The sequence below is a fragment of the Penaeus japonicus genome, unplaced genomic scaffold, assembly GCF_977035675.1.
Source record: "Penaeus japonicus unplaced genomic scaffold, GWHDUDI00000001_assembly GWHDUDI00000019, whole genome shotgun sequence".
NCBI classification, from domain to species: Eukaryota; Metazoa; Arthropoda; class Malacostraca; order Decapoda; family Penaeidae; genus Penaeus; species Penaeus japonicus.
In genome coordinates, this window is record NW_028234421.1 from 13,380,086 (window position 1) to 13,392,585 (window position 12,500).

At 43.9% G+C, this 12,500-nt stretch overlaps 1 protein-coding gene across 2 annotated transcripts in view; it reads right to left on the minus strand.

The window, feature by feature from the left end:
- Window positions 1-12,500, minus strand: part of LOC122254987 (major facilitator superfamily domain-containing protein 6) — a 21,297-nt gene that overhangs the window by 5,971 nt on the left and 2,826 nt on the right. Inside the window, exons 3-6 of one of the 2 annotated variants that reach the window (XM_043018899.2) lie at window positions 9,528-9,682; window positions 723-955; window positions 295-424; window positions 1-104 (exon numbers count right to left, since the gene is read on the minus strand). The exon at window positions 1-104 is cut by the window's left edge and continues 95 nt beyond it. In XM_043018899.2, coding sequence (XP_042874833.2) covers window positions 1-104; window positions 295-424; window positions 723-955; window positions 9,528-9,682 — 622 coding nt within the window. Of the gene's footprint in view, window positions 105-294; window positions 425-722; window positions 956-3,260; window positions 3,393-9,527; window positions 9,683-12,500 lie in introns of those variants that run through there. The other variant, XM_043018900.2, reaches the window with a different exon arrangement.

Genomic DNA, 12,500 nt, shown 5'->3' on the forward strand with positions numbered 1-12,500 from the left:
CCCTCGCGACGGGAGACGCCGACGCAGCCGCCCGCGCAAGGGGAGGCCTTCGAGGACGAGCTCACGTTGTAGGCTTCGAGGCTGGCGTCGCCGAGGCCGTCCACCTGGCGGGGCGAGAGACAGGCAGAGTGTAGGAAGTACGAAACGCCGTGTGTTTAGTCAGGAAAGAACAAACAGACTCATTGCTCATGACAAATCTCATCTCCGAAACGTAAGAATAGTAACTCGAAAGGAAATAAACAAACAGAGCCACGAAGCCAAGCAGACTTTTCATGAAGGAAAAGATCCTCTCACCTCTACCAAGGTTTCCGGACACGACCATCCTTGCACTGTTAAGAGAGTGGCGTTGACGTCACTGCGCAAGGTCACTGTCGCCTCCTTGCCCTCCAGTTTCCCGAGGCGAGAGGGAGGGCCGCCGGCGGAACTGGGATAAAGTGCCAATTATTTGTCATGTCACTTACAACAGAATGCAAAAAGGAAACCTGTGAACTCTGTTGTCATGGATTTTGTTCACATGGGCAAGCGTAAAGGAAGTATAAGATATACTATACATAACATAGTTTTTGGTCAGTAGGACGCTTAATGACCAAATTGAGCACTCAGCGTTTCCAGTGTGTGAACCATCAGCTTCGACTCTTGTATCCGAGTCGAAACTAGTGGTTCACGCACTGGTGAACCTGGAAGTGGATGGAACTACCGTCCACACACGCGCATTCGCATACCTGAAGAGCTCACACTGAGTGCAGTTAGTGAAGGTAACACTGAACTCCGCAAGCCCCTTTACGAAGTCACACTCAGCTGGGCTTTGGAGGCCGAGGCTCCTGAGGTCATCGACACCGCAGGCGAGGTGAAAAGGCACGACCTCAGGCAGAGGGACCTTCTGGCGAGCTGCTGGAATGGCCAGGTAGAGCAGGGCTGTCATGCCGCCCACCGCCGTCATGCCACTCAGAAACACCTGCGAGGAGAAGAATTTAGATTGATGGATATATAAAGAGAGAGAGAGAGAGACAGAGAGAGGAAGATGGAAACAGAGATAGATAGATAGTTAGATAAATAGAGAAAGAGAGAGAAATAGGGAATGGAGAAAAGGCTTAATAATAGCTAGTCATCCAGTGACGTCTCCAGAACCAAAATCAAGACCTTCTCGGGGCCTTCCAGGAACACAGCGCCTGCAACGTCAGCAATATCAACGCCAGCAGAGGTAACCGCATGAGCCAGTTGGGAAAGCCATACTTTTAAGGTTTCAATTATTCTGTTATTTATGTTTCCATGCGGATACCCGCTCTCTCTCTCTCTCTCTCTTTCTCTCTCGGTCTCTCATTCTCTCTCTCTCTATCTATCTATCTATCTCTCTCTCTTTCTCTCTCGGTCTCTCATTCTCTCTCTCTCTCTCTCTCTCTCTCTCTCTCCCCCTTTCTCTTCCTCTCTCTCTCTCTCTTTTCTTCTCCCCTTTCTTTCTCTCCCCCTCTCTCTCTCTCCTCTCTCTCTCTCTCTCTCTCTCTCTCTCCCTCTCTCTCTCTTCTCCTCTCTTCTCTCTCTTCTCTCTTTCTCTCTCTCTCTCTCTCTCTCTCTCTCTCTCTCTCTCTCTCTCTCTCTCTCTCTCTCTCTCTTCTCTCCCACTCTCTCTCTTTCTCTCCCTCTCTCTCTCTCTCTCTCTCTCTCTCTCTCTCTTCTCTCTCTCTCTCTCTCTCTCATCTCTCTCCCCCTCTCCTCTCTCTCTCTCTCTCTCTCCTTCTCTCTCTCTCTCTCTCTCTCTCTCTCTCGCTCTCTCTCTCTCTCTCCTCTCTCGCTCTCTCTCACCCTCTCTCTCTCTCCTCTCTCACCTCTCTCTCTCTCTCGGCTCTCCTCCTCTTCCTCTCTCTCTCTCGCTCTCTCTCTCTCTCTCTCTCTCTCCCTCTCTCTCTCTCTCTCGCTCTCTCTCGCTCTCTCTCTCTCTCGCTCTCTCTCTCGTTCTCTCTCTCTCTCTCTCTCCCTCGCTTTCTCTCTCTTCTCTCCCACTCTCTCTCTTTCTCTTCCTTCCTCTCTCTCTCTCTCTCTCTCTCTTTCTCTCTCTTTCCCTCCCCCCCCCTCTCTCTCTGTCTCTTTTCCTCTCCCCCCACCTCTCTCCCCCCCCCTCTCTCTCTCTCCCCCTCTCTCCCCCCCCCTCTCTCTCTCTCTCTCTCCCACTCTCCCTCTTTCTCTCTCTTTTCTTTCCCACTCTCTCTCTCTCTTTCTTCTCTCCCACTATATCTCTCTCTCTTCTCTCCCACTCTCACTCTCTTTCTCTCTCTCTTCTCTCCCACTCTTTCTCTCTCTCTTCTCTCCCACTCACACACTCTCTCTCTCTCTCTCTCCCCCTCCCTTTTTCTCCCTCTCTCTTTCTCTCTCTCTCTCTCCCCCTCTCTCTCTCTCTCTCTTTCTCTCTCCCACTCTCTTTCTCTCTCTCTCTCCCACCTTCTCTCTCTCCCACTCTCTTTCTCTCTCTCTTCTCTCCCACTCTCTCTCTCTCTTCTTTCCCACTCTCTCTCTCTTCTCTCCGACTCCCTCTCTCCCACTATCTCTCTCTCTCTCTTCTCTCCCACTCTCTCTCTCTCTCTTCTCTCCCACTCTCTCTCTCTCTTCTTTCCCACTCTCTCTTCTCTCCCACTCTCTCTCCCTCCTTCTCTCCCTTTCTCTCTCTCTATCTCAAACACACACACACTCTCTCTCTTCTTTCCCACTCTCTCTCTCTCTTCTTTCCCACTCTCTATCTCTCTTCTCTCCGACTCTCTCTCTCTCTTCTCTCCCACTATCTCTCTCTCTCTCTTCTCTCCCACTCTCTCTCTCTCTCTTCTCTCCCTCTCTCTCTTCTCTCCCACTCTCACTCTCTCTCTCTTCTTTCCCACTCTCTCTCCCTCCTTCTCTCTCTTTCTCTCTCTCTCTCAAACACACACACACACACTCTCTCTCTCTCTCTTTTTTCCCATTCTCTCTCTCTCTTCTTTCCCACTTTCTCTCTCTCTTCTCTCCGACTCTCTCTCTCTCTTCTCTCCGATTCTCCCTCTCTCTCTCATCTCTCCCACTCTCACTCTCTCTCCCACCCTCTCTCTCTCTTCTCTCCCACTCTCTCTCTCTCTCTTCTCTCCCACTCTCTCTCTCTCTCCCACCCTCTCTCTCTCTTCTCTCCCACTCTCTCTCCCTCCTTCTCTCTCTCTCTTTTAAACACACACACACACACCCTCCCCTGCCCCCTCCCTCTCCCTCCCCTTTCCCCTCCCCCTCACTCTCTCGCAATCCTTGACCTCGCCTTAAAGTTGCCGATCCTGTCCGCCAGAATGCCCGTGACTGGAGGGCCGATGAGCGCGATGACAGGGCTGAAGGCGTACATGACCGACAGCTCCTTCTCCGAGATGCCCAGCGACCTCGCGTGGATCGTCAGGAAGGGGAAGAGCACGAACATGGCTGTCGGGGGAGAAGGGGGTGGAAGGGTTGTCAGGCTTGGGGGTGGGGTGGGGTAGGGGGTACGTGGGGGGGGGACATTTGACGATGCGAAAAGATATATATAGAGATGGGATGGATTAAGTTGAATTAAGAATAGGTTTTTTTTTTTTTTTTTTTTTTTTTTTTTTTTTTTTTTTTTTTTAAGAGGGCAGGGAAGGTCTTAATTTAGGGGTTGATAATTCGGTTTCTGTTTTGTCTATTGATATGTTCATTGATATTTGTCGTTCGTTGATTAACACCTTCCGTCTATGATGATGATCTCATTACATAGACCTACATTAATTCAATCCCTTTACATTTGCATTTTCCTAACTTTTTTTTCTTTTTAATAACTGAGATTGTTTTATATCATTGAGGAAAGTAGTTACATGGGTAATTTGGCTGATTATTGTGGCGATATGCTTAATCACTTGTATAATAAATACTCATACACATAAAAAGAATATACATATATGACTTAAGTTATCTTAGTCTCAAGTAATGACTCATATACCAGACAAATGGAAACAGCAATAAGATTATCACACATGTTTTTGCTCAAAGAAAAAAATAATGATATCAAAGTCTCTGATTTTCGGGGAACATCAAAATATATCGATTTGCTGAGCTGTTATAATATATTTCAGATGAGATGTCAATTTGAAAATTCACTTTAGATAAGCCTAAGTAAGTACATCAGTTTAATTTTCTTTTCTTTTTTTTCTTTTTTTATTGTTATCTATTGATATGGGGTCTATACCATTAATACTCGAAATGTAACCAGTATACACACATTACATAAAAAAACTATAAAAAATTATAAATTCATTGCGCTACCAATGAACACCAACAGAGCAAAAACAAACACAATGGATTATCTTACCTATTACTTTGTATTGGTCGATTCATTGTGATTTCAATGCCGCACATGATTTTTTGTTTTTGTTTTTGTTTTTGTTTTTGTTTCCCCCCAAATTTATATCTTGATAAGAGTCAGATGGGAGATCTCATGGGACCGGAAATGAAGTTGTTAATTTATTTGGCTCCATTCTAGTTTTTATTCTACAGGCATTTTATAAGTAATCTGGTTCTCTATAAGTTTTATGTGGACAATAATGATTTAAAGATATTTGTAGACATTGTACGACAATATCTGTGGACATCTCATAAATAATATGTGGACATATACTCTCAAAATACCAAAGGAAGGCAAAGGAAATCCAGTTAATTTTCAAGATCTCAAGGACTCGGTCTTTTCCCCCTCTCCCCCCTCCCCTTCCCCCGTACTCACCCAGTACATCCTTCCTTCGCTTCATTATCGTTGCTTTTGCTTGTTTTCACTTGTTTTTTTTTTTTCTTTTGTTAATGATTCGTGCTTGTTTCATACTCTGTGCACTAATCGATTTGTATTCCTGTTCAGACCACTGTTTCGGATTATGTTTCGGATTATGTACGAAACTTATTTATTTAGCAAAGTGTGTGTGTGTGTGTGGTGTGTGGGTGTTGTGTTGATGGTGTGTCCATGTGTGTGTGTATGTGTGTGTGTGTGATGTGTTGTGTGTGTGTGTGATGTGTGTGTGTGTATGTGTGTGTGTGTATACGTAATATACATATAATTGTATATGTAGTCTATGTATGTATGTATGTGTATGTATATATATATATATCATATATATATATATATATATAATAATAATCTATTATATATTAATGCATTATTATATAATTAATGTACTTATATTTTACATAATATGTATATTATGAATATTGCTACATACTATATATGATATATATGGTACACTATACACCACTATAGATATTATATATATATATACTATATATATATACTACTATATATTAGTATATAATACAACACACAAACACATCACACACAAATACTAATAATGACATTATAGTAAGCAGAAAAATCCCGCGACCACAAAGTACCTCCCGCCTAGCCGAAGGTGGAAGGAATGTTGAAGGCAGCGAACCACCAGCACAAGTAGCCCGCCAGAGTGTCCATGGTGCGCGTTATCAACACATCGCATGTTAGTTGTTTGCTGCTAGACTGCCCTCGCGCGCGGATAGAGAACGCCGACCGCAGCCGCCAGCCAGAAAGGAGGAAGAGCCTATCCTGAGGACGGAGCTCACGTTGTAGTCTTTTCGAGGCTGGTGGTTCGCCGATTTGCGTCCGCACCTCATGGTCGGAGCTGCGAGAGACATAGGGCAGATGTTCGTAGGAATGTACGAAAACGCCGTGTGTTTTAGACTCAGGAAAGAACAAACAGACTCATTGCTCAATGAACATAAATACCCTCAATCTCCGAAAAGTAAGAAATAGCTAACTCGACAAGGAAATAAACAAGACAGAGCCACGATGGTTCCGAAGCAGACTTTTCATGAAGGAAAAGATCCTCGTCACCTCTACCAAAGGTTTCCGAGGACACGAACACATCCTTGCTTACTGTTAATTGAGAGTGGCGTTGACGTCACTGCGCAAGGTCACTGTCCCGCCTCCATTGCCCTCGCAGTTTCCCGAGGCGAGAGCGAGATGGCAGCCGGCCGCTGTGAGAACTGGATAAAGTGCCAATTAATTTGTGCATGTCACCTTCACAACAGAATTGCAAAAAAGGAAACTAGATTGCAACTCAGTTGTCAGGAAGCATTTGTTACCTTACTACATGGGCAAGTCGTAAACGGAAGTTATCAGTACCCCCCCCCCAGTTATACTATACATAACATATTACTTTTTTTTAGTAGGATGGTGAGGGTTCAGTAAAAACGCTAATGAACCCAAATTGAGCAACTCATGCGTTTTCTGATGTGTGTAAACCATCAGCTTCGGACTCTTGTATCCGAGTCGAAAACTTTAAAACTAGTGTTCACGCACTGAGTGAACCTGAAGTGGATGGAACTACCCGTCCACAACAACGCGCATGTCATCGCCAGTACCTGATGAGCTCGACACTGAGATGCAGTTAGTGATTATATTAGACGTAACACGAACTCCGCAAGCCCCTTTACGAAGTCACACTTCAGCTGGGCTTTGGAGGCCGAGGCTCCTGAGGTCATCGACACCGCAGGCGAGTGAAAAGGCAATGAACCATCCTCAGCAGACATGGGTGCCAAGGGACCTTCTTGGCGAGCTGCTGGAAATGGCCAGTAGAGCAGGTTTTTTACTTACCACCAATTTCAAAATCAACGCGCTGTCATGCCGCCCACCGCCGTCATGCCACTCAGAAACACCTGGCGAAGGAGAGAATTTAGATTGCTATTGGATATAAAAAGAATAAGAGAAAGAGAGAGAGAGAGAGAGGAGCCTTGACAGAGGAGTGCAGAGAAGCATGGAGAGAGGAGAGAGAGAGAGAGAGACTATAGGAAGAAAAAGATGGAAACAGAGATAAATTAGTAAAAGAGAGAGAAATAGGGAAATGGAGAAAAGGCTTAATAATAGCTAGTCACCTCCAACGTGACGTCTCCAGAACCAAAATCAAGGACCTTCTCGGGCCTTCCAGAACATCAAGCGCCATGCAAACGTCAGCAATATCACACGCCACAGAGGTAACCGGCATTGAGCCAGTTTGGAAAGCCGTACTTTAAAGGTTTTCAATTATTCTGTTATTTATGTTTCCATGCGGATACCCGCTCTCTCTCTCTCTCTCATCTTTCTCTCTCGGTCTCTCATTTCCCTCTCTCTCTTCTATCCTATCTCTACTCTCTCCTCTCTCGCGTCTCTCATTCTCTCTCTCTCTCATCTCTCTCTCTCATCTTTCTCCCCCTTTCTCCTTCTTCTCTTTACTTTTACTCCCGCCTCGCCCGCTCTCTCTCTCCTAATTTCTTCCTCTCCTCCTATACTCTCTTTTCTCTCTCTTCTCTCCTCTCTCCTCTCTCTCTCCCCTCCATACTCTTCTCTCTCTCTCTCTCTCTTCTTCTCTCTCTCCTCTCTCTCTCTTCTCGTCTCTCAGTTCTCTCTTTCTCTCTCTTCTCTCTCTCTTCCCCTCCCTACTCTCTGCTCTCTCCATTGCTCTCTCTCGCTCTCTCTCACTCTCTCTCTTTCTCTCCCTACTGCTCTTGATTCATTCTCTCTCTCCTCTTCCTCTCCTCTTTCCTCTCTCTCTCTTCTCTCTACCCTTCTCTCTCTCCTCTAACTCTCGTCTCTCTCCTCATTCAACTTCTCTCTCTCTCGTCTTCTCCCTCTATCTCTCTCTCTCTCTCTCTCTCTCTCTTCTCTCTCTCTCATCTCTCTTCTCTCTCTCTTTCTCTCTCTCTCTCTCTCTCTCTCTCTCTCTCCTGCACTCACTACCGCTCTCTCCTCTCTCTTCGCTCTCTTCTCTACATGATACATAGCTGTAAGAGGTTTTGTAAAATATATGTGAGCCCAAAGAGGACTAAGATGGGGTGAGGATTACCTATATACCTCATACTCTTTGAGATGTACTCTACTTCTCGCTCTCTCTCTCTAAACTCTCCAAAATCACTGTATAGAAGTTCAACATGTTGACAAATCAGAAATGTTATAGTAAACTAAATGAGATCCCAAAGAGGAGACAAAGAATTTGGTGTGGTATTATCCGAGTACCTCACCATTTGAGATTTACGAAATCTCTTCTCTCAATAAACCTCTCAAAACAAAGTCACTCCTCTCGTTCTCCTCTCTCTCTCTCTCTCTCAATCTACACTATCTAAAACTAGTGATAATACAATTGAACTGAATAACCAAATGTAACTTGAAATAAAGATTATTATTCATTTTTTTTAATTATCATTACACCCTCTAGCTCTCTCTCTACCAATGTAAATTGAAAATAAAGATTATTATTGCGTCTTTCTCTCCTTTACCCTCTCATCTCCCTCCTCTTCTCTCTTTCTCTCCTCCCTCTCACTCTCTCTCTCTCTCTCTTCCTCTCCCCTCTCTCTCTCTCCCTTCTCTCCTCTCTCTCTCTTTCTCTCTCCATTTCTCTATCTCTTTCTCCCCTTTCTCTTCACTCTCTTTCTTTCTCTTCCCTCTCCCCTTCCCTCTCTCTCTCACGTTCTCTCCCTCCTCTTCCCCCCTCTCTCTCTCTCTCCCCCTCCCTTTTCATCTTCTCTTTACTTTCCCACTTCTCTCTCTCTCTCTCTCTCCCACTATATCTCTCTCCTCTTTCCCACTCTCTCTTCTCTCCTTTCTCTCTCTTTCTCTCTTCTTCTCTTCACACACTCTCTCTTCCTCTCTCTCTCGCTCCTTTTCTCCCTCTCTCTTCTCTCTCTCCCTCTTCCCTCTCTCTCTCTTTCTCTCCCCTTCTCTTCTCTCTCTCCCCCCCCCTCTCTCTCTCTCTCTCCTCTCTCTCTTTCTCTCCCACTCTCCTCTCTCTCTTCTCTCACACCTCTCTCTCTCTCTTCTCTCCCACTCTCTTCTCTCTCTCTCTTTCTTACTTTCTTCTCTTCTTCTCTCTCTCTCTCCTTTCTCTCTCTCTCTCTCTCACACACTCTCTCTCTCTTCTCTTCTCTTCTCCTCTCTCTCTCTCTCTTTCCTCACTCTCTCTCTCTCTTCTCTTCCCACTCTCTCTCTCTCTTTCCCTCCTTCTTCTCTCTCTCTCTCTTCTCTCCGACTCTCTCCTCTCTCTCTCTCTCTCTCTCTCTCTCTCTCTCTCTTTCTCTCCTCCTCTCTCTCTCTTTCTCTCCCTCCTCCTCTCTCTCTTCTCTCCCTCTCTTCTTCTCTCTTTCTCTCTCTCTCTCCTCCTCACACCTCTCTCTCTCTCTCTCTCTCTTCTCTCTTCCATTCTCTCTCTCTCTTCTCTCTCCGTCTCTCTCTCTCTCTCTCTCTCTCTCCTCTCTCTCTCTCTTTCTCTTCCCTCTCTCTCTCTCTTTCTCTCCCTCTCTCTCTCTCTCCACCCTCTCTCTCTCCCCTCTCTCCCCTCTCTCTCTCTCTTCTCTCTCACTCCACTCTCTCTTCTCTCTCTCTCTCTCTCTCTTTCTCTTCTTTCCCACTCTCTCTCCCTCCTTCTCTCTCTCTCTTTTAAACACACACACACACACACACACCCTCCCTCCCCCCTCCCTCTCCCTCCCCTTTCCCCTCCCCCTCACTCTCTCGCAATCCTTGACCTCGCCTTAAAGTTGCCGATCCTGTCCGCCAGAATGCCCGTGACTGGAGGGCCGATGAGCGCGATGACGGGGCTGAAGGCGTACATGACCGACAGCTCCTTCTCCGAGATGCCCAGCGACCTCGCGTGGATCGTCAGGAAGGGGAAGAGCACGAACATGGCTGTCGGGGGAGAAGGGGGTGGAAGGGTTGTCAGGCTTGGGGGTGGGTTGGGGTGGGGGGTACGTGGGGGGGACATTTGGGGATGCGAAAAGATAGATAGAGATGGGATGGATTAGGTTAGATTAAGAATAGGATTTTTTTTTTTTTTTTTTTTTTTCTTAAGAGGGCAGGGAAGGTCTTATTTTAGGGGTTGATAATTCGGTTTCTGTTTTGTCTATTGATATGTTCATTGATATTTGTCGTTCGTTGATTAACACCTTACCATCTCATTACATAGACCTACATTAATTCAATCCCTTTACATTTGCATTTTCCTAACTTTTTTTTCTTTTTAATAACTGAGATTGTTTTATATCATTGAGGAAAGTAGTTACATGGGTAATTTGGCTGATTATTGTGGCGATATGCTTAATCACTTGTATAATAAATACTCATACACATAAAAAGAATATACATGTATGACTTAAGTTATCTTAGTCTCAAGTAATGACTCATATACCAGACAAATGGCAACAGCAATAAGATTATCACACATGTTTTTGCTCAAAGAAAAAAATAATGATATCAAAGTCTCTGATTTTCGGGGAACATCAAAATATATCGATTTGCTGAGCTGTTATAATATATTTCAGATGAGATGTCAATTTGAAAATTCACTTTAGATAGGCCTAAGTAAGTATATCAGTTTAATTTTCTTTTCTTTTTTTATTGTTATCTATTGATATGGGGTCTATACCATTAATACTCGAAATGTAACCAGTATACACACATTACATAAAAAAACTATAAATTTTTTTTATAAATTCATTGCACTACCAATGAACACCAACAGAGCAAAAACAAACACAATGGATTATCTTACCTATTACTTTGTATTGGTCGATTCATTGTGATTTCAATGCCGCACAGATTGTTTTCATTTTTTTTTCCCCTCAAATTTATATCTTGATAAGAGTCAGATGGGAGATTTCATGGGACCGGAAATTAAGTTGTTAATTTATTTGGCTCCATTCTAGTTTTTATTCTATAGGCATCTTATAAGTAATCTGGTTCTCTATAAGTTTTATGTGGACAATAATGATTTAAAGATATTTGTAGACATTGTACGACAATATCTGTGGACATCTCATAAATAATATGTGGACATATACTCTCAAAATACCGAAGGAAGGCAAAGGAAATCCAGTTAATTTTCAAGATCTCAAGGACTCGGTCTTTTCCCCCCTCTCCCCTCCCCCTCCCCCGTACTCTCCCAGTACATCCTTCCTTCGCTTCATTATCGTTGCTTTTGCTTGTTTTCACTTGTTTTTTTTTTCTTTTGTTAATGATTCGTGCTTGTTTCATACTCTGTGCACTAATCGATTTGTATTCCTGTTCAGACCACTGTTTCGGATTATGTTTCGGATTATGTACGAAACTTATTTATTTACTGCAAAGCAAACAGTAACATTTAAGGAGTGTGTCTAATCTTTTGCATGTGCAGTTACCACACCTTAGTACATAATCTACATAATCTGTTTAGCCGATTTAGCGTATGATACATATTGATGTGTACTCTTTCGGGTCGCATCCGATTTCGCAAAGTGATAAACAATGAAATCCAGGTGTTTCTCTGAACTTCCCTTTTGTCTTAAGTCTCTCTGTCTCTCGTTGTCTCGTGCTCTTTTAATACAGGTTATTTTTTGCTCCTCTGCTGTTTTGGCTGTAAATTAGGTGTGTGTGCGTGTGTGTGTGTGTGTGTGTGTGTGTGTGTGTGTGTGTGTGTGTGTGTGTGTGTGTGTGTGTGTGTGTGTGTGTACGTGTGTTTACGTGCGTTTGTGTAGAGAGAGAGGGGGGAAAGCGTGGTAAATATAATAAATATAGTATATAAATATAATACAATATGGTATAAATATGATATAAAGAAAACACCAAACGCACTTTTATTTCTTAAGGCAACCCGGTTAGAACTATATACACATATAAGCAAATGTGGCCGTTAGGTTGTTTGTTCCATTTCTGGAAGTTATTATGGAGAGTATAATACGGAAATCAAAAATATTTTTTTCGCTGCACTTATTCAAAGGCGTGACTCAGCATTTCTCTCCCCCCCCCCATGTCTAACGTCATGCATTGTCATGAGGATTGTTGACGAGTTCTAAGACGAGAGGTAAGTGTTTCTGTTTCTTCCTGTACTTTTCTTTTGTTCAGATGGTGAATCTCGTTCTCTATCTATATGTCTATTATATCTATTTCTCTCTCTCTCGTTATCTGCCTGTCTATCTATTTTTCTATCTCTCTCTTTCTCCTCTCTCTCTCCCTCTCTCTCTTTCTCTTCTGTTCCTCTGGTTGTCACTTCGTTTGCCTATCAATCTATTTTGTCTATTTATCTATCAATCTTCTTTCTCTAAATCTGTCCGTCCAGCAATCAAAATCTATCAACCTTTCTTGCAAGCTGTTAAGGTTTCGACTTCTTTATAGGCATCTTATTTCATGATTCTCTTATTTTCTTCAGTCCCTTTAAACTTGCATCCCTCCAGCTCTCCTCCTGTTCTCTCTCCTGGCGGGGTTTCCCACAAGGGTTCCAAACTCCCCCGAGGGCATATTCCGTAATTGGGGGTGGATCGGTGGAAGGGGTAGGGTGGAGGCGTAGGAGAGGGGGGGGAGGTCAATAGTAGGGCGGAAGGTGAGAATTGGGAGGTGTTCATAGTCAGGATGACTTTGCATTTTTTTTTTTTTTTGTATCCGGACGGTAGAGAATACAGGCGTGCGAACCTATGCAAATGTGCGCACGGTACCATAGCGACGGCTTCAAAAGTCATGTTTCTTTTATTTTTTT